This window comes from Pristiophorus japonicus, chromosome 9 (genome assembly GCF_044704955.1).
Source record: "Pristiophorus japonicus isolate sPriJap1 chromosome 9, sPriJap1.hap1, whole genome shotgun sequence".
Lineage (NCBI taxonomy): Eukaryota > Metazoa > Chordata > Chondrichthyes > Pristiophoridae > Pristiophorus > Pristiophorus japonicus.
This window is the reverse complement of record NC_091985.1, coordinates 113,900,430-113,927,343: the sequence shown is the minus strand read 5'-3', so window position 1 is coordinate 113,927,343 and position 26,914 is coordinate 113,900,430. Positions and strand designations below refer to the sequence as shown.

The 26,914-nt window shown below is 45.7% G+C and overlaps 1 protein-coding gene across 2 annotated transcripts in view; it reads right to left on the bottom strand.

Annotated features, from left to right (window-relative positions):
- Positions 1–26,914, bottom strand: part of LOC139272661 (radial spoke head protein 3 homolog) — an 85,908-nt gene that overhangs the window by 7,792 nt on the left and 51,202 nt on the right. Inside the window, exons 6-8 of one of the 2 annotated variants that reach the window (XM_070888745.1) lie at positions 26,718–26,880; positions 23,584–23,670; positions 21,723–21,795 (exon numbers count right to left, since the gene is read on the bottom strand). In XM_070888745.1, the coding sequence (XP_070744846.1) occupies positions 21,737–21,795; positions 23,584–23,670; positions 26,718–26,880 (309 nt within the window). In that variant the 3' untranslated portion in view covers positions 21,723–21,736. Of the gene's footprint in view, positions 1–21,698; positions 21,796–23,583; positions 23,671–26,717; positions 26,881–26,914 lie in introns of both variants that reach the window. The other variant, XM_070888744.1, reaches the window with a different exon arrangement.

Sequence of the window (26,914 nt, the reverse complement as noted above, 5' to 3'; positions counted from 1 at the left end):
TAGTGGATGCATTGGTGATCAATTCCCAACATTCTATTGACTCTGGATCAGTTCCTATGGACTGGAGGGTAGCTAATGTAACACCACTTTTTATAAAAGGAGGGAAGAGAGAAAACAAGGAATTATAGCCTGACCTCGGTGGTGGGGAAAATGTTGGAATCAATTATTAAATATGAAATAGAGCACTTGGAAAGCAGTGACAGGATCGGTCCAAGTCAGCATGGATTTATGAAAGGGAAATCATGCTTGATAAATCTTCTAGAATTTTTTGTGGATGTAACTGATAGAGTGGACAAGGGAAAACCAGTGGCTGTGGTGTATTTGGACTTTCAAAAGGCCTTTGACAAGGTCCCACACAATGTATTGACGTGGATAGAGAACTGGTTAGCACACAGGAAGCAGAGAGTCGGAATAAATGGGTCCTTTTCAGAATGGCAGGCAGTGACTAGTGGGGTGCCGCAGGGTTCAGTGCTGGGGCCCAGCTATTTACAATATACGTTAGTGATTTAGATGAAGGAATTTGATGTAATATCTCCAAGTTTGCAGATGACACTAAGCTGGGTGGCGGTGTGAGCTGTGAGGAGGATGCTAAGAGGCTGCAGAGTGACTTGGACAGGTTAGGTGAGTTGGCAAATGCATGGCAGATGCAGTATAATGTAGATAAATGTGAAGTTATCCACTTTGGTGGCAAAAAACAGGAATGCAGAATATTATCTGAATGGTAACAGATTAGAAAAAGGGGAGGTGCAATGAGACCTGGGTGTCATGGTACATCAGTCATTGAAAGTTGGCAAGCAGGTACAGCAGGCGGTGAAGAAGGCAAATGGCATGTTGGCCTTCATAGCTAGAGGATTTGATTATAGGAGCAGGGAGGTCTTACTGCAGTTGCACAGGGCCCTGGTGAGGCCACACCTAGACTAGCGTGTTCAGTTTTGGTCTCCTAATCTGAGGAAGGACGTTCTTGCTATTGAGGAAGTGCAGTGAAGGTTCACCAGACTGATTCCCGGGATGGCAGGACTGACATATGAGGAGAGACTGGATCGACTGGGCGTGTATTCACTGGAGTTTCGAAGAATGAGAGACGATCTCATAGAAACATGTAACATTCTGACGGGATTGGACAGGTTAGAGGCAGGAAGAATGTTCCCAATGCTGGGGAAGTCCGAACCAGGGATCACTGTCTAAGGATAAGGGATAAGCCATTTAGGAATGAGATGAGGAGAAACTTCTTCACTCAAGAGTTGTTAACCTGTGGAATTCTCTACCGCAGAAAGTTGTTGAGACCAATTCATTAGATATATTCAAAAGGGAGTTAGATATGGCCCTTACGGCTAAAGGGATCAAGGGGATGGAGAGAAAGCAGGAAAAGGGTTCTGAGGTTGAATGATCAGCTATGATCTTATTGAATGGTGGTGCAGGCTCGAAGGGCCGAATGGCCCACTCCTGCACCTATTTTCTATGTTTCTATTCTACACCACACTTTGAGCCAGTCCTATGCCAATGTGTGCATAGCTCAGGTAACAATCAGAGATTATTACCTTTGAGGTTTTACATTTGAATTTGGACCCTAGCTCCTCAAACTCTCTCAGCAGAACCTCATTCCCAGTTCTACCTAGCTCGTTGGTTCCTATGTGGAGCACTCCAAATTCTTCTCCAGCTGCGAAGAGATATCTTTAACCCTGGCACTGGGCAGGCAACACAGCCATCGGAACTCGGTCGTGGCTAGAGAACAGTATCTATCCCCTTGACTATACTGTTCCCTACCACTACAAAATTCCTTTTCACTCCCCTCCCTCCTCCACTTGATTGGCCTCCTTTACCACGGTGCCATGGCCAGTTTGCTCATCCACCCTGCAGACTTTACCCTCATCCACACAGGCAGCAAAAACTTCGCAGCTGTTGAAGGACAAAGGCTGAGGCTCCTCCTGGGGTCCCCTTACCTGCCTGAGTTGCAATCACACCCTTGTGTCGCTGATCACTAACCAGACCTGTACCACTACCTAACCTAAGGGGTGTGACTGCCTCCTGTATCAAAATGTCCAGGTAACTCTCCCCCTCCCTGATGCCCCGCAATGTCTGCACCTCAGTCTCCAGCTCAACAACTTTGAGCTGAAGTTCCTTGAAATGCAGACGTGGTCGTCCGGGAAGAGCCACTCAGAGCCAGTCTGATAAGGGTCAACAAATCAATGTAACTTCGCTGATAGCAGTAGGCCAATCAGTGGTTTTGTAGGAGGGTCGCACAACTTGAAAAACTGTATAATTGTAATTGCAAAACCGCTGATCGGAGACGTGTTCATGGGAACCCTTCATTAGCATGCTTGAATAAACTGGTTAAACCAAGGTTTCGTCTGAGTGATTCCGTGGTCGCTATACAAGAGGGCGGGTGTCGATTCCTTATATCAGGGAGTCCAGCTTGAGGAAGCGAAGTCTTCTTTTTAACCCCAACATTTGGCGCTGCGAGCAGGGTGCGGACACTCCGACCCCAGGATGTGGCAGTTGATATTGCAGTGAGTATGTTTTCTGTACCACCTGCAGAGCTGTAGCATTGACAGGGAAGGAGGTAATCTGTATAAAGAACCAAGAGAGGGTAATCTGTATACTAAGTTATAGCGAACCACGGAAGGACGAAAACCGAGCTGGGTTGGTGTATGTCCTGAAGCGCGACGGATGACATGGTAATAACAGGGAGAAGCCTATATTGATCATGCGCAGCGCAAACAAGAAGGAATACAACCTAAAGGAGCGGTGGGTGCCGAGTGGACAAGGGAGAACCAGTGGATGTGGTGTATTTGGACTTTCAAAAGGCTTTTGACAAGGTCCCACACAAGAGATTGGTGTGCAAAATTAAGCACATGGTATTGGGGGTAATGTATGACATGGATAGAGAACCGGTTGGCAGACAGGAAGCAGAGAGTCGGGATAAACGGGTCCTTTTCAGAATGGCAGGCAGTGACTAGTGGGGTGCCGCACGGTTCATTGCTGGGACCCCAGCTATTTACAATATACATTAGTGATTTAGATGAAGGAATTTAGTGTAATATCGCCAAGTTTGCAGATGACACTAAGCTGGATAGTGGTGTGAGCTGTGAGGAGGACGCTAAGAGGCTGCAGGGTGACTTGGACAGGTTGGGTAAATGGGCAAACGCATGGCAGATTCAAACTGGAACAAATTAATACGCAGCTACGGACGTACACCCAAGAGATCATTCCAGTGCTAGGCAGTGCAAACGTGGTGGTAACACACAACGGGTCACAGAACCGGCTGCCACTCTGGATTGTTCCGGGAAATGGCCCCGCGCTTTTTGGAAGGAGCTGGCTAGCTGAGATGAACTGGAAATTGGGGGGGATGTGCACGCCATTTCATCTGTGGAGCGAAGCTCATGCTCACAGGTACTACAAAAATTCGGGGCACTGTTTCAACCCAGCGTCGGAACGTTCAAGGGCACAAAAGTAGTTATACACATCACCCCGACGCCAGACCAGTGCACCACAAAGCCAGAGTGGTGCCGTATGTGATGCGTGAGAAAATTGAAAGTGAACTGGACAGGCTGCTCAGAGTGGGCATAATTTTGCCCGCTGAATTCAGTGACTGGGCAAATCCCATTGTTCCTTCCTTAAAGCGGATGGCTCGGTTAGGATCTGCGGTGACTACAAAGCCACCATCAACCGGGTGTCCCTGCAGGACCAATACCTGCTCCCGAGGGTGGAGGATCTTTTGGCAAGGTGGCAAGCTATTCACTAAATTGGACCTCACTTCGGCCTACATGACTCAGGAACTGGCTGAAGAATCCAAGCTTCTGACCACCATCACAACGCACAAGAGTTTATTCATCTACAACAGGTGTCCTTTTGGCATCCGTTTGGCGGCTGCCATCTTTCAGAGAAACATGGAAAGCTTGCCGAAATCCATTCCCGGCACAATCGTATTCCAGGACGACATCCTAATAACGGGTCGAGACACCGAGGAACACCTCCAAAACCTGGAGGAGGTGCTACGCCGGCTGGACCAGGTAGGCCTGCGGCTGAAGAAGGCCAAGTGTGTGTTTTTGGCCCCAGAGGTCGAGTTTTTGGGCAGGAGGGTTGCCGCAGACGGGATCCGGCCAACCAAATCCAAAACAGAGGCGATCCGTCGTGCGCCCCGGCCCGGCAACACATCGGATTTGCGATCGTTCCTGGGACTTTTGAACTATTTCGGGAACTTCCTGCCGAACTTAAGTACATTGTTGGAGCCATTACGCGTGTTCCTATGTAAGGGTTGCGAATGGTTTTGGGGGGACTGTCAAGAACGGGCTTTAAACAGGGCGCGGAACCTGCTTTGTTCTAACAAACTGTTAACGGTGTATGACCCCTGTAAAAAAACTAGTTTTAACATGCGATGCATCATCATACGGGATTGGGTGTGTGTTGCAGCAGGCTAATGGAGACGGACAACTCCAACCGGTGGCTTATGCCTCCAGGTCACTCTCCCAGGCAGAGTGTGGGTACGGCATGGTCGAAAAGGAAGCACTCGCTTGCGTTTATGATGAAAAAAATGCACCAATACCTTTTCGGCAGACCGTTCGAGTTAGAAACGGACCACAAGCCGTTAACTTCTCTGTTGTCCGACAGCAAGGCGGTCAATGCAAATGTGTCAGCTCGCATACAGCGATGGCTCTCACGCTGGCTGCATATGACTACACCATACGGCACCGGCCAGGCACCGAAAACTGCGCTGACGCGCTCAGCAGGCTTCCCCTTGCCACCACCGAGGGGGCGGCGGAGCAAAGCGCTGAGATGGTCATCGCCGTTGAGGCTTTTGACACAGCAGGCTCCCCCATCACAGCCCGCCAGATCAAACTCTGGCCCAACAGGGACCCCCTCCTATCCATGATAAAGAAATGTGTCCTGACGGGGGATTGGGCGCCCATGCATGGAGCGTGCCCCGAGGAGGTCAGACCGTTTCAGAGACGGATGGATAAGCTCTCCATCCAAGCTGTCTGCCTGCTATAGGGCAGTCGAGTGGTCATGCCCCAGAAGGAGAAGGAAGCATTCATCAGGGAACTCCACAACGAGCACCCTGGCATCGTTTTAATGAAGGCCATTGCCCGGTCACATGTATGGTGGCCGGGGATTGATTCAGACCTGCAACACTGGGTTCGCAGGTGCACAACGTGTGCCCAGCTGGGCAAAGCTCCCAGGAAGGCCCCGCTCAGCCCGTGGCCCTGGCCCACCAAGCCTTGGTCACGCATTCACGTGGACTATGCGGGCCCTTTCATGGGAAAAATGTTCTTGATAATTGTCGATGCATACTCGAAATGGATCGAGTGCATCATTTTAAACTCGTGCACGACATCCATCACCGTGGAGAGCCTGCTCACGGTTTTCACGACCCACGGCTTACCGGACATTCATGGTCAGCGACAATGGCCCGTGTTTCACCAGCCATGAATTAGAACATAAGAACATTCCAGGAGTTTATGTCGGATAATGGCATCAAACATGTCCAGACGGCGCAGTTCAAGCCGGCTTCCAATAGCCAGGCGGAACGTGCGGTCCAAGACATAAAGCAAGGCATGCTCCGCATCCAAGGACCCTCTCTGCAGTACCGCCTATCGCGCCTCCTACTGGCCTATAGGTCCCGGCCGCACTCGCTCACGGGAGTTTCGTCAGCGGAACGCCTCATGAAACATACGCTCAAAACGCGGCTGTCCCTCATCCACCCAACCCTGGCAGACATTGTTGAGGGCAAGCACCAGTCCCAAACCGAGTGCCATGATCGTAACTCAAGGGAGAGGTGTATAGAAATAGATGATCTGGTATTTGTACTTAACCATGCATTGGGACCCAAGTGGCTGGAGGGCACGGTAATTGGTAAAGAGGGAAACAGGGTCATAGTGGTCAGACTCAATAATGGGCAGATATGCCGCAAACACTTGGACTAAGTAAAGACGATGAACATGAAGAAGAGCATGAGATGTCAACCACACCACTGCCAGTGGACGATCAACAAGGACAATCACCAGCATGCACAGTCCCTGCGGCCAGCCCGGAATCACCTCAGGTGACCGAGTCTTGGCATGCGTTTCTGCCACCAGAGTCTCAACTGCGGCGCTCCACGAGAGTGTCGACCACATGACAGACTTAACCTTTGAGTCAAAAAGACGTGAGGGGGGAGGTGATGTTATGTATGTAACCAGCATACTACTGTAACCCTTATACAATTGTAACCCTCATGTAACCACTACATACTGTGCATACTTACTAGAAATGCACACATTGACCACAGGGGGTGTACTTGTGGGAGATACTCCTTACCTGGAGATTCAGGTATATAAGGGGAGGTCCCTCGCAGGGCCAGCACTCCTTGGTCCAGGTAATAAAGGTGAAGGTCAGAGTGACTGTGTCTGCAGTACGTGCCTCGTGTGATTATGTTTAAGAGTTAAGGACTCAACAGCAACGAGACCTGGGTGTCATGGTACATCAGTCATTGAAAGTTGGCATGCAGCTACAGCAGACGGTGAAGAAGACAAATGGTATGTTGGCCTTCATAGCTCGGGGATTTGAGTATAGGAGCAGGGAGGTCTTACTGCAGTTGTACAGGGCCTTGGTGAGGCCTCACCTGGAATAGTGTGTTCAGTTTTGGTCTCCTAATCTGAGAAAGGACGCTCTTGCTATTGAGGGAGTGCAGCGAAGGTTCACCAGACTGATTCCCGGGATGGCAGAACTGACATATGAGGAGAGACTGGATCAACTGGGCCTGTATTCACTGGCGTTTAGAAGGATGAGAGAGGATCTCATAGAAACAGAAAATTCTGACAGGACTGGACAGGTTAGATGCAGGAAGAATTTCCCGATGTCCCAGGGGACATAGTCTAAGAATAAGGGGTAGGCCATTTAGGACTGAGATGAGGAGAAACTTCTTCACTCAGAGTTGTTAACCTGTGGAATTCCCTACCACAGAGAGTTGTTGATGCCAGTTCATTGCATATATTCAAGAGAGTTAGATATGGCCCTTACGGCTAAAGGAATGAAGGGGTATGGAGAGAAAGAAGGAAAGGGGTACTGAGCTGAACGATCAGCCATGATCTTATTGAATGGTGGTGCATGGATTCATGAAGGGGAAATTATGTTTAACTAATTTATTGGAATTCTTTGAGGATATAACGAGCAAGGTGGATAGAGGTGTATCGATGGATGTGGTGTATTTAGATTTTCAAAAGGCAGTCGATAAGGTGCTACACAAAAGGTTACTGCAGAAGATAAAGGTACGCAGAGTCAGAGGAAATGTATTAGCATGGATCAAGAATTGGCTGGTTAACAGAAAGCAGAGAGTCGGGATAAATGGGTCCTTTTCGGGTTGGAAATCGGTGGTTTGTGGTGTGCCACAGGGATCGGTGCTGGGACCACAACTGTTTACAATATACATAGATGACCTGGAAGAGGGGACAGAGTGTAGTGTAACAAAATTTGCAGATGACACAAAGATTAGTGGGAAAGTGGGTTGTGTAGAGGACAGAGAGAGACTGCTAAGAGATTTAGATAGGTTAAGCGAACGGGCTAAGGTTTGGCAGATGGAATACAATGTCGGAAAATGTGAGGTCATCCACCTTGGGGGGGAAAAAAAAAACAGTAAAAGGGAATATTATTTGAATGGGGAGAAATTACAACATGCTGCGGTGCAGAGGAACCTGGGGGTCCTTGTGCATGAATCCCAAAAAGTTAGTTTGCAGGTGCAGCAGGTAATCAGGAAGGTGAATGGAATGTTGGCCTTCATTGCGATAAGGATGGAGTACAAAAGCAGGGAGGTCCTGCTGCAACTGTACAGGGTATTGGTAGGTCGTACCTAGAGTACTGTGTGCAGTTTTGGTCACCTTACTTAAGAAAGGATATATTAGCTTTGGAGGGGGTACAGAGACGATTCACTAGGCTGATTCCGGGGATGAGGGGGTTACCTTATGATGATAGATTGAGTAGACTGGGTCTTTACTCGTTGGAGTTCAGAAGGATGAGGGGTGATCTTATAGAAACATTTAAAATAATGAAAGGGATAGACAAGATAGAGGCAGAGAGGTTGTTGCCACTGGTCAGGAAGACTAGAACTAGGGGGCACAGCCTCAAAATACAGGGGAGCCAATTTAAAACCGAGTTGAGAAGGAATTTCTTCTTCCAGAGGGTTGTGAATCTGTGGAATTCTCTGCCCAAGGAAGCAGTTGAGGCTAGCTCATTGAATGTATTCAAATCACAGATAGATTTTTAACCAATAAAGGAATTAAGGGTTATGGGGAGCAGGCGGGTAAGTGGAGCCGAGTCCACGGCCAGGTCAGCCATGATCTTGTTGAATGGCGGAGCAGGCTCAAGGGGCTAGATGGCCTATTCCTGTTCCTAATTCTTATGTTCATGCTCGAAGGGCTGAATGGCCTATTCCTGCACCTATTTTCTATGTTTCTATGTTTTTGATGTATTTACTAACTGAACCTTGAACAAAAACATGACTAATGCCTGTGAAGTGCGGAGAAACAGTCATGCTTGGGTCCCAAAGATCAGATGTGTAACCGGACTTTAAAATCTATACCACAGTATGATGTGACAAAGGGAGATCCCTATACCAAACAAATATAGAGGATAAAAGAAATTAAACTCGCGTATGGTACCGTGACAATCCAGATATGTAATTGAAGAGAGCAATAGTACCAAAAGTCAGCACAGATGATTGTTATAAAAATAACCAAGTTCTTTTATGTCGAGATCCACTAGGAATGATCAAAGACGACTGTGGATATGGCCAAATGGGGAATGGTGTGTGAGCACCCCGGCGACTGAGATGACGGTCACAAATAAGGGAGGAGATACCTCATGCGCCATCAATGGATACGAACTTCTGCTTTACCCCGCAGGTTTAAAGGGATACATTATAAACCCTGAACTAAAGGGAAAAAACCATCAATGAGACAATGATAGACACTATCCGAGAAGGGTATGGAGAAGGCCATCGGGATGCAAGGAAAACCGATACCCGAATTGAATGAGGAACAAATTCAAGTGAATTGAACACAATGAAAGAGAATATCCGAAGCAACATAGAGAAGACCCCAGGTGGGGGAAGATCAGGAAAGATAGAAGAAACAGAGGAAACCCCAGGCAGGGCATAATTCGAACACGAGAAAATGTTGGCTAGAAAGCCTTTGTTGTGTATGGAGAAAGAGTCAGACTGAACACTATGAGCTCAAAGTGTGACCGTAGTTTTTTATTGCAAGTCTCCAGAGTGCCCCTCCAACCTGTGAAGCCACCTTAAATACCTGTGGTCCCAAGGGATTATGGGATCCCTTGCAACTCCAGGGGATGAGCTCTCTGGTGGCTGTACAGAGTAAATACAAGTCCACATATAGAACAACACTCCCCCCGCAAAGTCAATAGTTGTAACTATTTACAATGTGAGTTGATCTGGGGCCCTTCTTGCCCTGGCTGATCGTCTCTGTGTGAAAGCTGGTATTGTTGATTCATTTGTTGGACCCTTGCTGGGCTGTCTAGTGTGTTGGGTCCTGCAGGGCTGCTGCTGTGGATGATGGGTTCTGCTTTGTGGTCAACTGTGATGCCGGTTGACACTGGTGTGTATGTTGGGGGATCAAAAAAGGTAAGGTCCAATGTGGGTTGCTCAGGATAGTCCGTGAATCTGAGTTTGATTTGGTCCAAGTGTTTCCAGTGAATGAGTCCATTTGAAAGTTTGACCCGAAACACCCTGCTCCCCTCTTTGACATCGACAGTGCCGGGAAGCCACTTGGGACCTTGTCCACAATTCAATACAAATACAGGATCATTGATTTCAATCTCGCATGACACATTTGCGCTATCATGGTATGCACTTTGTTGAAGCTGCCTGCTCTCTATCTGTTCATGACGATCAGGGTGAACTAAACGAGAGCCTCGTCGTAAATGCTCTTTTCATGAGCAGTTCAGCAGGTGGGATCCCAGTGAGGGAGTGGGGTCTCGTGCTGCAGCTAAGCAGGACTTGGGATAGGCGAGTCTGCAGTGAGCCTTCAGTTACCCTCTTCAAGTCTTGCTTGATGGTTTGCACTGCTCTCTCTGCCTGATCAGTGGACGCTGGTTTAAACAGGGCAGATGTGACATGTTTGATCCCGTTACGGGTCATGAATTCTTTGAACTCAGCACTGGTAAAACATGACCCATTGTCGCTCACCGGGACATCAGGTAAGCCATGTGTGGCAAACATGGCCCGCAGGCTTTCAGTAGTGGCAGCGGACGTGCTTGTCGTCATTATCTCACATTCAATCCACTTGGAGTACGCGTCTACAACCACAAGGAACATTTTACCCAAGAACAGGCCTGCATAGTTGACGTACCCTAGACCGCGGTTTGGAGGCCAAGACCATAAACTTAGCGGCGCCTCCCTGGGTACATTGCTTAACTGCGAGCATGTATTACATCTGTGAACGCAGGACTAAGTCCGCATCAATACCGGGGCACCACACATGGGATCTGGCTATCGCTTTCATCATTACAATGCCCGAGTGAGTACTGTGGAGGTCATTGATGAAGGAGTCTCTGCCCTTCTTGGGAACCACTACTCGATTGCCCCACAGAAGGTAGTCTGCCTGTACAGACATTTCATCTTTGCGCTGCTGCAACGGCTTTATCGCTTCCTGCATTTCCACTGGGACACTGGACCAGCTCCCGTGAAGCACACAGCTTTTGACTAGAGATAATAAGGGGTCCTGGTTTATCCAGGTTTTGATCTGCCGGGCAGTGACGAGTGATTGCTCACTCTCAAATGCTTCCATAACCATGGCTAGATCTGCGGGCTGCGCCATTTCTACCCCCGTGGTGGGCAATGGCAGCCTACTGAGAGCATCAGCGCAGTTTTGTGTGTCTGGCCTGTTGCGGATGGCGTAGTTGTATGCGGACGTGAGCGCCCATCTCTGGATGCTGAGAATGACGTGAATAGCACGTTTAGCGAGTTGGTCTTACCGCAGGTAAAGGATACACAGCCAGATAGTAAATGGGTAACCAACAGGAAGAGCAGTGCAATGAAGGTAGTGCAGGGGTCCCCTGTGGTCATCCTCCTGCAAAACAGATACACCGCTTTGGGTACTGTTGACGGGGATGACTCATCAGGGGGGAGCAGCAGCAGCCAAGTTCATGGCACCGTGGGTGGCTCTGCTGCACAGGAGGGCAGGAAAAAGAGTAGGAGAGCTATGGTGATAGGGTATTCAATTGTAAGGGGAATAGATTGATGTTTCTGCGGCCGCAACCGAGACTCCAGGATGGTATGTTGCCTCCCCGGTGCAAGGATCAAGGATGTCTCGGAGCGGGGGCAGGACATTCTGAAAAGGGAGGGTGAACAGCCAGTTGTCGTGATGCACATAGGTACCAACGATATAGGTAAAAAAAAAACGGGATGAGGTCCTACAAGACGAATTTAGGGAGCTAGGAGCTAAATTAAAAAGTAGGACCTCAAAAGTAGTAATCTCAGGATTGCTACCAGTGCCACATGCTAGTCAGAGTAGGAATCGCAGGATAGCTCAGATGAATACGTGGCTTGAGGAGTGGTGCAAAAGGGAGGGATTCAAATTCCTGGGACATTGGAACAGATTCTGGGGGAGGTGGGACCAGTACAAACCGGACGATCTGCACCTGGGCAGGACCGGAACCAATGTCCTAGGGGGAGTGTTTGCTAGTGCTGTTGGGAGGAGTTAAACTAACATGGCAGGGAGATGGAAACCTATGCAGGGAGACAGAGGAAAATGAAATTGAGGCAGAAGCAAAAGATAGAAAGGAGAATAGTAAAAGTGAAGGGCAGAGAAACCCAAGGCAAAGAACAAAAAGGGCCACATTACAGCAAAATTCTAAAAAGACAAACCTGAAAGCTCTGTGCCTCAATGCAAGGAGTATTCGGAATAAGGTGGACGAATTAACTGCGCAGACAGCAGTTAACAGGTATGACGTAATTGGCATCACGGAGACATGGCTCCAGGTGACCAAGGCTGGGAATTCAACATCCAGGGATATTCAACATTTAGGAAGGATAGGCAGAGTGGAAAAGGAGGCGGGGTGGCGTTGCTGGTTAAAGAGGAAATTAATGCAATAGTAAGGAGTGACATTATCCTGGACGATGTTGAATCGGTATGCGTGGAGCTGCGGAATACCAAAAAGCAGAAAACGCTAGTGGGAATTGTGTATAGACCACCAAACAGTAGCAGTGAGGTTGGGGACAGCATCAAACAAGAAATAAGGGATGTGTGCAATAAAGGTAAAGCAGTTATCATGGGCGACTTTAATCGACATATTGATTGGGCTAACCAAACTGGTAGCAATGCGGTGGAGGAGGATTTCCTGGAGTGTATTAGGGATGGTTTTCTAGACCAATATGTCGAGGAACCAACCAGGGAGCTGGTCATCCTAGACTGGGTGATGTGTAATGAGAAAGGACTAATTAGCAATCTTGTTGTGCGAGGCCCCTTGGGGAAAAGTGACCATAATATGGTAGAATTCTTTATTAAGATGGAGAGTGACACAGTTAATTCGGAAACTAGGGTCCTGAACTTAAGGAAAGGTAACTTCGACGGTATGAGGCGTGAATTTGTTAGAATAGACTGTCAAAGGATACTTAAAGGGTTGACGGTGGATCAACAATGGCAAACATTTACAGGTCACATGGATGAACTTCAGCAATTGTACATCCCTGTCTGGAGTAAAAATAAAACAGGGAAGGTGGCTCAACCGTGGCTAACAAGGGAAATTAAAGATAGTGTTAAAACCAAGGAAGAGGCATATAAATTGGCTGGAAAAAGCAACAAACCGGAGAACTGGGAGAAATTTAGAATTCAACAGAGGAGGACTAAGGATTTAATTAAGAGGGGGAAAATAGAGTATGAGAGGAAGCTTGCATGGAACATAAAAACTGACTGCAAAGGCTTCTATAAATATGTGAAAAGAAAAAGATTAGTGAAGACAAACGTAGGTCCCTTGCAGCCGGATTCAGGTGAATTTATAATGGGGAACAAAGAAATGGCAGACCAATTGAACAAATACTTAGGTTCTGTATTCATGAAGGAAGACTCAAATAACCTTCCGAATGTACTAGTGGACAGTGGGTCTGGTGAGGAGGAACTGAAGGATATCCTTGTTAGGCAGGAAATTGTGTTAGGGAAATTGATGGGTTTGAAGGCCGATAAAACCCCGGGGCTTGATAGTCTGCATCCCAGAGTACTTAAGGAAGTGGCCCTAGAAATAGTGGATGCATTGGTGATCATTTTGACTCTGGATCAGTTCCTATGAACTGGAGGGTAGCTAATGTAACACCACTTTTTAAAAAGGGAGGGAGAGAAAACAGGGAATTATAGACTGGTTAGCCTGACATCAGTAGTGGGGAAAATGTTGGAATCAATCATTAAGGATGAAATAGCAGCACATTTGGAAGGCAGTGACAGAATCGGTCCAAGTAGGTATGGATTTATGAAAGGGAAATCATGCTTGACAAATCTTCTGGAATTTTTTGAGGATGTAACTAGTAGAGTGGACAAGGGAGAACCAGTGGATGTGGTGTATTTGGACTTTCAAAAGGCTTTTGACAAGGTCCCGGACAAGAGATTAGTGTGCAAAATCAAAGCGCATGGTATTGGGCGTAATGTACTGACGTGGATAGAGAACTGGTTGGCAGACAGGAAGCAGAGAGTCGGGATAAACGGGTCCTTTTCAGAAAGGCAGGCAGTGACTACTGGAGTGCCGCAGGGCTCAGTGCTGGGACCCCAGCTCTTTACAATATACATGAATGATTTAGATGAAGGAATTGAGTGCAGTATCTCCAAGTTTGCAGATGACACTAAACTGGGTGGCGGTGTGAGCTGTGAGGAGGACGCTAAGAGGCTGGGTGATTTGGACAGGTTAGGTGAGTGGGCAAATACATGACAGATGCGGTATAATGTGGATAAATGTGTGGTTATCCATTTTGGGGGCAAAAACACGAAGGCAGATTATTATCTGAATGGCGGCAAATTAGGAAAAGGAGAGGTGCAACGAGACCTGGGTTCATCAGTCATTGAAAGTTGGCATGCAGGTACAGCAGGCAGTGAAGAAGGCAAATGGTATGTTGCCCTTCTAAGCTAGGGGATTTGAGTATAGGAGCTGGGAGGTCTTACTGCAGTTGTACAGGGCCTTAGTGAGGCCTCACCTAGAATATTGTGTTCAGTTTTGGTCTCCTAATCTAAGGAAGGATGTTCTTGCTATTGAGGGAGTGCAGCGAAGGTTCACCAGACAGATTCCAGGGATGGCTGGACTGTCATATGAGGAGAGACTGGATCAACTGGGTCTTTATTCACTGTAGTTTAGAAGGATGAGAGGGGATCTCATAGAAACGCATAAGATTCTGACAGGACTGGACAGGTTAGATGCGGGAAGAATGTTCCCGATATTGGGGAAGTCCAGACCCAGGGGACATGGTCGTAGGATAAGAGGTAGGCCATTTAGGACTGAGATGAGGAGAAACTTCTTCACTGAGAGAGTTGTTAACCTGTGGAATTCCCTGTCACAGAGAGTTGTTGATGCCAGTTCATTGGATATATTCAAGAGGGAGTTAGATATGGCCCTTACGACTAAGGGGATCAAGGGGTATGGAGAGAAAGCAGGAAAGGGGTACTGAGGGAATGATCAGCCATGATCTTATTGAATGGTGGTGCAGGGTGGCGGGGGGAGAAGGGTGGGTGGGGAGAAGAAGGGTGTGGGGGGGTGGAGAAGGGTGGGGGGAGAGAAGGGGGGGTGGAAATGAGGTCAGGAACTCGAGGGGGGGGGGAATGGGTGGAGCAGCAGATCAGGGACTTGAGGTTGGGGGCGATAGGGGAAGAATGTGTTTTGTGGTGGCTCTCATTTCAGTTTTTCCCCCAGGAGGACGCTGTCATGTTTCGTGACAAGGGATGATATGAAGGGGAAGTGGTGAGCAATGGGGATCTGGGGTTTCATTCACTGAAATCAAAGTCTGATGTGGTATTCATGGACCGCCTGTCCGGAACAGGGATTTGTTGCCTGTCTCCTCCTCAGGCGGTCCAGCAATCCCTGGTGGCAAAGGCTGTGCCCTTATGATGGCCAAGCTGTCAAGCAGACCATCAGAATGCTAAAGCAATGGTTCCACTGTCTTGACCATTTGGGAGGAGCCCTCCTGTACATTGTGGGTGTCCCATTTTATGGTTCCTCCCAAGTGATGGTCTGCTTGATGATGTTCCTGGTGGCAGCATGGCTGTCATTATATGAATGCTGGCCATAAGTGGTGGGGTTGCGGAGGGAAGTTACAGCCAGGTGCAGAGCACATAGCCCTCGTCTCTGAATAGCCATCCTCAGGTTTGATGGGGTGGCTGGGCGATTGCTGGCACAGCGGACTGGCACAAGATGAAGGCATCATGACTGCTGCCAGGGTAGCAGGCATTCACCATGATGCACTGGGCGTAGTCGCACCGCAACTGTCGATTAAGGGAGTGGTAGCCTGTGTGATTACAGAACATCTCAGGATTGGTATATGCTGCCCGCAAAGCCACGTGTGCAGTCAATGGCACTCTGTACCATGGGATAAATGTGAGGTTATCCACTTTGGTGGCAAAAACATGGAAGGCAGAATATTATCTGAATGGCGGCAGATTAGGAATTGGGGAGGTGCAACGAGACCTGGGTGTCATGAAATCAGTCATTGAAAGTTGGCATGCAGGTACAGCAGGCGGTTAAGAAAGCAAATGGCATGTTGGCCTTCATAGCGAGGGGATTTGAGTATAGGAGCAGGTAGGTCTTACTGCAGTTGTACAGGGCCTTGGTGAGGCCTCACCTGGAATATTGTGTTCAGTTTTGGTCTCCTAATCTGAGGAAGGAAGTCCTTGCTATTGAGGGAGTGCAGCGAAGGTTCATCAGACTGATTCCCGGGATGGCAGGACTGTCGTATGAGGAGAGACTGGATCGACTGGGCCTGTATTCACTGGAGTTTAGAAGAATGAGAGGGGGTCTCATTGAAACATATAAAATTCTGACGTGACTGGACAGGTTAGATGCAGGAAGAATGTTCCTGATGTTGGGGAAGTCCAGAACCAGGGGTCACTGTCTAAGGATAAGGAGTAAGCCATTTAGGACCGAGATGAGGAGAAACATCTTTACTCAGAGTGTTGTTAACCTATGGAATTCTCTACCGCAGAGTTGATGCCAGTTTGTTAGATATATTCAAGAGGGAGTTAGATATGGCCCTGACTGCTAAAGGGATCAAGGGGTAGGGAGAGAAAGCAGGAAAGGGGTACTGATGTGAATGATCAACCATGATCTTATTGAATGGTGGTGCAGGCTTGAAGGGCCGAATGGCCTACTCCTGCACCTATTTCTATGTTTCTATGTTTTTATCCTGGCAAAGCCACATGCGTGCTCGTAAGCTAATGAAGTCCCTTCTCCGAGTGATCCTCGGTGACCTCCCAGATACAACGATGATGGTGAACGGAGAAATGTTAGCTATGTCTCCTGCTGCAGACTGGAAGGATCTGCTGGTGAAGAAATTTAGGGCCGTGATAACCTTGAGGGCCACTGGGAGAGCCGTGATTGCCCTGTTCTGAGGCTGCAGGAGGTGGCAGAGTTCCGTGACCATCCCTTTGGTGAAGCGGTGTCTCCTAATACACTAAGTGTATTAAGGCCTCCTGCTGAGAGCACTCCTCCTCCACTGCCTCTGCTCCTGCCCCCGAAGGTACTCGAGCGAGAGGAGGAGTGCAAGTAGAGCCTGCATGACTGTGAGCAAGTGTGAGCAGAAGCCTTTAAATGAGAATCAAGGCGTTCTCCAATTGTAACTCCACTCCCTCACCTCAGCAACTTTAAACAAGTTTAGAAAGCTGCAAGAGTTGCAGAAACATAGACAGAGCAAACCATGTCAGCTGAAAGATGTTGTTGATGATCCCTTTAAATAGCACTGCTGGGGGCTCCTTCCTGCTCCTGGAAGTTTGATCAGCTGGTCGTGATTAAGAGAGGACAGTAAGTGGAGCGGTAACGTTGAAAACGGCAGATCGTGCGTCAAATCATAGTTGCACACTCATTGACATCACGATCTGCCTCATTTCCATTCCTCTAGCAAGCGCTGGCATTGGCAGTGCTGCCGACCTGCGCAAAATAGCAGTCGCCACAGGACCCACCAGAAGCAGGTGCAAGTGCATCGGCTGTCATTTTTTCATCAGAACCGGCCTTCACAGCCAGCACTATACCCCTGAATTTCTAGGCCAAAGACTTTTATTTTACCAGCCAAAGACATCTATAATTACAATTGCAGAACGATAACAGAGGGTCTTAACAAAGCTAACTACAGCTCCACTTTCTGTAGGTTGCTTGACAAGACTGGTTCAAATTACACATTGCAGGGTTGTCTGCAGCAGGCAGGATCAAATTACACATTCCAGACAAACAGCTAGGTGTGTCTTGTCTTCCAAGGGGACCGATCAGAAATCTGGTCCAACCTAATTGTGTTGCAAATAAACACAGCTGAGTCCGGGGCAGCGGAGGCTGTGACTTTCTTTTGGGGCCCAGTCTGATGAGTATCCCAGCTCCTCCTGGCCCCACAAAGGAAAATTCTCCACTTACCTTGGAAGGACCTCTTCATCTTTTCACACGACCTGCCTTCACCTGGCGGGAAAGCTGTAATGGCTTCCCCACTTAAGCCCAGGTTAAAATACATGCGGGGTCTCATTGGCTAGGACTGATTTGCATAAATTAGAAAGGCTCTTGCCTAATTCCAGCAAGTTCTTCAGCCACCTAACTGCCGTGAGTAGTTAAAATGGTACCAGTGGAAATCCAGTGGGAATGGGGTGGCAAGACTGAATGGTCTATTTTGAAGGCCCTCTGCCCCTTTCCCACCATACATTTTGCTAGCCCTGACATTTCATCCTTGCATCCTCGCTTTTGTGTTATTCTTTATCCGACCTAATTTTAACTTTAATTTTACATTTCTTCCTGATACTTTTTTTTCACACATTCAACTATAAAATGTTTTACTTACCTTCTTTCCTATCTTTGACTCTCAATGTTAGATATGGGAGCAATTAAAAAAAATTGTTTTTTGATTCGTCAAAAAAGTGTGCATGGTGCCATTTTAGCCAATTAAAAGCCAAAACAAGAAGGAATGTGATCTCACAAATTCACGGTTTAGGTATAAGTCCCACCCTGCCTCCAATTTATTGGCTGACACAGCGGTGTCAACAGTCACTTAGGCCACATCGAAATGGGAAAGGGCTACCGATAAACTTGTTCACTTATTGATAAATCCCAGAGCAACAGCACAGTGGGATGAGTAAACTCATCATGGTGCCCCAAGGGTTAATAAAATATAACGGAGACATGAAGAGTTGTTTCCTTACTACAACATTTAAAAAAAACTCTAGCAACCATGCAAAAAATCTTTTCCTTTCTTATTCTCTCAGCTTCTTTATCTGTTATCTATCTTATCGTTTCTTTTTTATCTATATTTATTAAGTTTACCCATTTTGCTTTGCCACCACCATCCTACTTGTCCATTTCTGAAGCCTTTATAACCTTATGGAATGTCCATCTCTAATTGGCTGAAAACCAATTTCAAGATCTGTTTCTTTAGCCATTCAGATGACCGAATAGTGCAGTTTGATGTGATGTGTCGCAGTGACTGTTCAAATTGGTTACATTTTTTTGATTGTTCTGCTGACTCAATGAAGCACCGGATGATGTAACCTGTCAGAAGTTCAGGTAGGAAGATATGATGAAAGGAGTTAATCTCATCAATGAGTAGAGAGGGAGGAAGGTTTTAATATTGCACATGCACCCAGCATGTAAACAGCTGGTGTCACAATAATTTAGGAAGAACCGAAAAAAATGAGATTTTAAACTGGAGCAGTCGATAAACAGATATTTAGGAAATCAATTAGAAACAGACCAAAAGTTAGTAAAGAACAAGATTTTCAGGGTCTTAAAATAATAATAGATGAAGTTTATTTCCTGGTTGTTAATGTCAGGTGAAAGGGTTTAATGTAAAGCAGGTGGTTGATAAATTTTTTTGGCACTCATCCCGGCACGCAAGTGGAATTTGAGAGGTAATATTATCAAGGGATTGCACCATTCTGACTGCCATGGCTGGAAGCACCACCACAAAGTAGTTGCACTAAAACATTTTACTAAGACAGTACTGCACTCACTTCTTCACTTCTGAATGACAGAAGACAAAGCTCAGTTTCCTCCCGCCTTACCAGTTGTAAGTAAAGAATTTAAGGGCTATTTCAATCTTTTGAGTTTAGATCAAGCAGTTGTGGAGCTGACTCACCTGTGAAACAAGTATGTGGGCACACAGGCCATGCCCTTTATTAGACTGTTTTAAAGATGATGCTGAACAATCTCATTTGGAGAGAGATCAGAGGCAGCTCACTCAACATAAAAGGAAGACTTAAGATGCCTTCTGTTCATCTAATGATTAAAATAAAGCTATTTTTTCAGTGTAAGAAAAACACACCAAAGAGCAGCCTCCACACTGATTGCATAGACACAAGTCCCAGAAAAATATTCATGGATAGAGTTTCTGCTTTGGGAGCAATAGTCAATCCGGGCGCAAATTGCATTCATTTTCAGAAGCGTTTTTTTCACTGTTTCCACTCAAACTCATTTACATATCGCCAAACGCAAAATCTACCATGAACCAGCACAATCGGGCAACGCTTTAAAACTTAATTTAAAGAAAAAATTTGCTTTAAAAAAAATCCTTGCTATATTCAAGAGTGGCAATTTGGTGCAGTTTGATTAATACAGCTGAAAATGAGTTATCACAAAAAAATAAGTAACCTGATTTTAAATTACTTTAAAAAATATATACAGAACCATTTGATAATTATATTGGGTTACAGTAGTCAGTTTCTTGGTAAAATTTTTTTAAAACTACATTGAAAAACTTTTAAAACAGCCTATTAATGTCCTTGCCCCCAAAAGAACCAGCTTAATTTTTGGAGCCTCCTCAAAGACCTACAAATGAGTGAAATTAACGGAAACTCCCAATGGTGATCAATTCATCCTGGGGGTGTGGTCAGCTTTGTGAGCGGACCCAGTTTCTAACGCAATTGTTTTTAAAATAGCACAAAACTTTGTGGAATTTCAATGTGTGTTTAAAATTCCAATCTTTTGCACGGGTTACATCGATTTTGGGCAAAATACGCCAAAAACCAGCACAACAGAGCGGAAAGGCTATCCTTAGTTTCTCAATTACATAGAAGTGCTTCACCATTTCCTCATTTCATCAAATACAAATGATCAGATTTTAGTCCTTTGGACGTTTCCTGTTTTTCACTGTGTATCCTCGCCACATACAGAACAACTTGAATTTACATAGCACCTTTAATATAGAAATATTCCCAAGGGGCTTCACAAAGGCATAAGCAAAAAAATATGGACCCAGAAGGGGATATGCTTGATCAAAATGGTGAGTTTTAAGAAGGGTCTTATTAAAGGAGGAGAGGTTGAGAGATTTATGGAGGACATACTACATAAACCTGAATGTAGCTAGGAGATGAAAGAGATAACATTTAGCAATACTCACTAATATCTCTCCTTCCTCCTGCAAATAAAAGGACTTGATGCAAAGAAAAAGTTGGTGTCATTGGAAATGCACTATGTTCAACCTTTTGGATTGATTTATAAGCATGTTTGGCATGAAATATAAGTCAGTAATCATGCACATACAATCAGAAACTCCATTGTGTTAATGTTTTAAAACTAATATCAGATAGAGGTGAGAAATTGCTTGTAATTTTGGTTGTATTAGAACAAAGTCTTCAGCTTCCTGAAGTTACAGGTTCATTTATAATGGCACCAAATACATGCATTAGTTTTCAGCTCATTCAATATCAAAAGGATGTAGCTATTTGACTAAGGAAAGCCTTCATCAGGTTTGATGCATATCCAAATAAACGTTAGATAAGTTAGTATTCAATGACAACGTTCTGAAAAGCAATTCAGCAGCTAACAGCAAGAGGTACGTCGGACAAACAGCTGGCTAGTAAACCTTGACAAAGGAGGGGGAGAGAAGGTCTTTGAAAATGGATGGATGGCACACTGGCTAATTTTCAGAGCCAATACATAAAAAAATGAAAAGCACATCAGGTCCGTTCAGATAAGGTACAACCATGTACACCCACTGACCCACACCCTACCAGGCAATCTCCTGAGAGAAGCAAAACAAAGAACCAAAACCTGCAGTCAATTCAGGAGACCTGTGCGAATTTTTTCATCTAAACATATTTGAAGAAATTATACAAGGATGACATCTAGTGGCACTACACATTACAAAAAAAGCTCAAGTGGACACTTGGCAGAAATCCATTTTTGATACATTTGTTTTACTTTCATATAAACCTACATCGCAACACAACTACAAAACTTTGTCTCTTAGAGAAGAGAGAGGACATTTTGATGTACTATACTTTTGAAAGTTGGACTGATCAGCTAGAAACAGTTCTATTAATCTTCCATCTCCAAAGTCAATTTCTTAAATAAGAGATCTGATCTTGTCTGAAGTTTCAGGGCTTAAACTAAAATATTTGCCAGTCAGTAGAGAAGAAAGCAGAATGTGAGGATATGAAACAAATATCAATACCAAAGTGTCGCACTACCATTTTCATCACAGATTGATAATTTATTAAGCAAAGCAAACTGGTGAGCGAACAGCAAGATACAAATTTCTGGCATTCCTTCTTTACCCGAATATGTGCTCGTCCCATCACCTCATTATTGGTCTCTAAGATTCCATCTGTGCAAAAGCCTGGTTTCTGCTCTTAGCCACATCACGAAGTATTACTGCAAAACAAGGAACACACACACTTGTAATTATTAGAAGTTACACAGTATCCACACCAGCTCACTATCTTTTTTTCCATGAAAGGCCTGACTTTGATATGATTGCTTCAGGCTGTTTTTTCTTCAATGCTGGATACACACGATGTCAGCTAACAAACACTCAAGAAAAATGCATTGTTATAAAGCCCTTTGGTGGGTTTCTGCCCTTCTATTCATTTGACAATTTTTTTATTGATCAAAGAGAGTATGAAAAAGAGAGTAGCGGGTAACATAAAAGGGAACCCAAAAATCTTCTATATACATATAAAAAGTAAAAGGATAGTAAAAGGAATGGTGGGGCCGATCAGGGATAATAAAGAAAATCGTCTTGTAGAGGCTAAGGGATAGGAGGCAGACAGTAGTGATGAACGGATGTTGTTCTAACGGGAAAGGAGGATGCAATGTGGTCTCCCATTGGTCGGTATTAGGATCATGGCTTTTCTTGTTATATATAAATGGGCATAGGGAGTACAATTTCAAAGTTTGCAGATGATACAAAATTTTGCAACGTAGTAAACAGTAAGCATGATAGTAGCAGACTTCAGTACAGACAGACTAGTAAAATCGGCAAACACATAGGAACTGGAGTAGGCCAGTTAGCCCCTCGAGCTTGTTCCACCATTCAATGAGATCATAGCTGATCTGTGACCTAACTCGCCTTTGCCCCATATCCTTTAATACCTTTGGTTAACAAAAATCTATCAATCTCAGATTTAAAATTAATTGACTTAGCATCAACTGCCATTGGAATTCCAGGAATCATCATCATAGGAAGTCCCTTGAAATCGAGGAAGACTTGCTTCCATTCTAAAAGTGAGTTCTCAGTTGACTGAACAGTCCGATATGCGAATTACAGTCTCTGTCACAGGTGGGACAGACAGTATTTGGAGGAAAGGGTGGGTGGGGAGTCTGGTTTGCCACACACTCCTTCCGCAGCCCGTGCTCATTTTCTGCATGCTCTTGGCGACGAAACTCGAAGTGTTCAGGAATACAACCCTAGTTTGTGTAATCTCTCCTCGTAATTTAACCCACGGAATCCAGGCATAATTCTGGTAAATCTACGCTGCACTTTCTCAAAGGCCAATATATACTTTCTAACTTGTGGTACCCAGAACTGAACACATTAGTCCAAGTGTGGTCTAACCAGAGATTTGTATAGCTGAAAAAGATGTGTGCGAAAATGAACTGCTTGGCTCACCAATAACCTTGTGGGCAAAGGCACTGTTTGGTGTAGCCTAGGCCATACAGACTAGTTGATCCCAGAGGGGATTCTCAATCTGTACTTAGTTAGTTGATCCCAGTCAAAGCAACAGTTAAGAGTGTTATAATTAGCCTCAGTGCTCTGCACCTGCTGGGAACAAAGGGAGAGAGTTTGAAAGGGTTTCCAAGGTGGGAAGGGGGTGACCAGGGTAGCAGAGGCCCAGATTTTGCTGGTGGGACCCAGAGGATTTCACCAGCTCCAGCCAGTAGGTTGTTAACATTTCCTCGGGTCCTATCTGAGAAACAGAACTCTGATTGGCTTATATTAATGAGGCATCTGCTCCACTGAGATGGATGCCTCAACTATCTGGGTTTCGCTTGGTTTCTACCAAGCAGAAGGAGTTAAAATCCTCCCTCTAGTAACTTCAGGTAAGGAAGGGCGAAAGCTGGAGAGGAAAATAAAATTTCTGTCTTTGTTTGTTGCACATGAAATAATTGAGTTTATACATAGAAATTAAACAGAATTGTTTGGATAGGTCAGCTACTTACCGTCCAACATTGTCCTTCCCAAAATTCTCTTCTCAATCGATTTCCTTACGGCTCCCATCAGCCAAGGCATGAATACGTTCTCCACATCTAATGGGGAAAATGACCAGCCATGAAAAGGTGCACCAACAGCTCAATTTTCTAACCGCCCTAAGACTCACTGGGGCTAAATTTGCCTCCCTCCTTAAGGTCCATTACCAGGTAAGGCCTTTCCAGGGACCAAGCAGATGGGCCGACCTATCCGAAATTGCCCCCGGGCCGGGGCAGCAGAAACGGGTTTCCTGACCCACCCATGTTCCCGCCCCGTTGGGCACGCGCCAACCCCTTACCACCCCGTGTGAGAAATTGCCCCAGCGGAAGCGGAGCCACCACTGCTCGGTGCCCCCGACAGCTTCTCCCGGTGGGAAGCTGCCAGTGGCTGGGCGGTACATCTTCCCTTAAGGGGGGGGGGCGCACCACCATTTTATTTTAATTGTTGGCCGACTCTGAAGTCGGCCCGACAATGGCAGCGACGGGTTATTGGCAGCCCGGCAACCCCTCTTGGGTACCGGGCCGCTGGCCTGGCCGAAGACCTCTCCGGTGGCCCAGTGGACGCCATTAAAGTGGCTGCAGAGCTCGCAGCTGCCTTCCCTTATAACTGAAAGGGAGGGATGTTGCTACGCCTCATCGCGACGCAGCACGTCCTCATCTCGCTGACATCATCAGCATTGTGCTGATGTGCTCAGGACGACACTGATGACACCAGCCGCCTTCCTCCCCGCTCCCAAAGCACTTCCGCCCCTCAACGCCCCCAAACACGGCCCGGACAAATTAAAAAAGTCAGAGAGGCCAATTTCGCTCTATTCTTCGTCCCATGGATTTGGGCAGAGATCATTCATTTAAATTCGAATTGCCTGCCCCATTTGGGCCAGAGGGCAATTTCTAGCCCACTATGTTAGTTGACAAAGCAGAATAAGTTTGAACTAAAGAATGTACAATAATTAAAAAAAAAATTCAAATCAAGATCAATGCATCATCAATTTATGGCCAAGTAAAAATGTGGATGACCTATCTATAGGGTCAACTGCATTCTTCAACCCGAGATGTATCACTAGTTGTAAGTTCAGGTCAGCACTGGCAAGAATTGTGAGGGATGTAACCCTTTATGACATTTTTGACACAAGGGCATAGAATGCTCCACTTCCTAGGCTGCACACAAGGGGTCTTCCCGCAGGCTTATCAGTACTTTTCCTAGGTGGAGTGAAGAGTCTCATAACTCAACCCACAAAACCGTTAGTAATGAATACAAATCAAAATCACATCGCGAACATACATAAATGAATAGTCAAGTGAGTAGTATGTGAAGGATATTTCGGTTTTAGAAATGCAGGAGGTCCTACAACAGGTAATCTTATTTTCCTGTTTATACAAGTAGCTCAAATCAAGGGAGAAAAGTTGCACACTTGGGGTGTGATTGAACACCTGCATTGAAAACAGTTCGATCAAAAACTAAAGCTCTTTAATAAATGGCACCGTGTGATGAAACAATGAGACTTTATCCAAGTGGCAGCATTACAGATGATCCCTAAATTTACCTTCTTGAGTTAAGCTCAACATGTGGCCTGAGAATTGATTGTCCCGTACCCATTTTCTAGCAATTTCCTCTTCATTTGCAGTGTACCAGGAACTGCAACAGTTATTTGGTCATTCAGCGTCCCATGATTGTGTCCGATAGCACACAAACAACTGTCTAGACCTACAAATAGGCCCAGTCTCATTAACATAAAAGACCAAAACATTCTTTGCATCCACATAACAAAGATAAGGAGCTGTATGAATCAATAATCATATTAATTATCTTTAAGTAAATCAACTTTCAAATACAAATGAAAGGAATGTCAACCCAGTGGGGGTAACCATAGAACTTAGTCCCATTTCCTCTTGCCTTCCTTGATTGTTCGGTGGGTAAATTCACAATGCAGTGTGACACTGAGCCATGACCATTTCGAACCCTGGTCCATGGAGCATTCGCTGATTTATCTGGGGTCACTACAATTAGCCTACAACCTTGGGCCGGGAAAACAGAGGAAAATATAATTATTCAGACAGCAACTTCTTGTGGGAATTGCACATTGGTGAGCGGTTCAGCAAATAACCTAATGTCTAAGTTCATAGGTGAACAATGGCAACATGGTTGGCGTGCCTGATGTCAGCCTCAGGATCTGTACCTCAGTGTGAATTGCTACAGTCAGGATGAGAATCAGTAAGGATGGAAATTCAATAAATAAATGGTGGAATTTGCTCTGCTCATCAATGAGACAAGTAGGAAGGTAATAAAATACAATAGTTGAGAAATAGTGAACAAAAAGCAAGCTAGTGAGATGTGTCATTCATGTTAGTATTGTACAGTTTTCAGATGTTAAATAAAAGTAAATAGGCAAACAACAACATCTCGCATTTATATAGCGCCTTTAATGTTGTAAAACGTCCTGAGGCATTTCACAAGAGCGTTACCAAAAAAAAAATTGATACTGAGCCTCATAAGGAGAAATTAGGGCAGGTGATCAAAAGCTTGATTAAAGAGGTAGGTTTTAAACAGTGTCTTAAGGGAGGAGAGAGGTAGGAAGGCAGAGAGGTTTCGGGAGCGAATTCCAGACCTTAGGGTCTTGGCAGCTGAACGGCCACCAATGGTGGAGCAATTAAAGAGGCCAGAATTGGAAGAGCACAGAGACCTGGAAGACTTGTAGGGCTGGTGAAGGTTACAGCGATAGGGAAGGGCGAGGCCATGGAGTGATTTGAAAACAAGGTTGAATATTAAAATTGAGGCATTGCCGGACTGGGAGTCACTAAGTCAGCGAGCACAGGGGTGATGGGTGAACAAGACTTGGGACGCGGGCAGCAGAGTTTGAGATGAGCTCAAGTTTATGTAGGGTGGAAACTGGGAGGCCGGCCAGGCGAGTGCTGGAATAGTGAAGTCTAGAGATAACAAAGGCATGGATGAGGGTTTCAGCAGCAGATGGGCTGAGACAGGGGTGGAGTCGGGGGTAGGGGGACAGACCAAAGGGATAAACTAATGCACAAACCTAATCCATTCATTAGTAAACCAAATTTTGATAATATTTTATTGCAAAGATTTGTGTAGTTATAAAAAGGCAAACCTTTCTCCACAGGGTCATAGAAGTAGCCATTATCCCGAAGAGTAGAGAAGATTGTAGGAATTAGATCAGCTAAATAATTTTGGGCAAATGCACGGGCTGCAATCTTATCTGAAGATTCCTTTTCCTTCGTTAGCACTTCCTGCTGTTGTGCCATGCGACGTTTCTGTAAAATACCACATAGTGCTCCAATATTACAT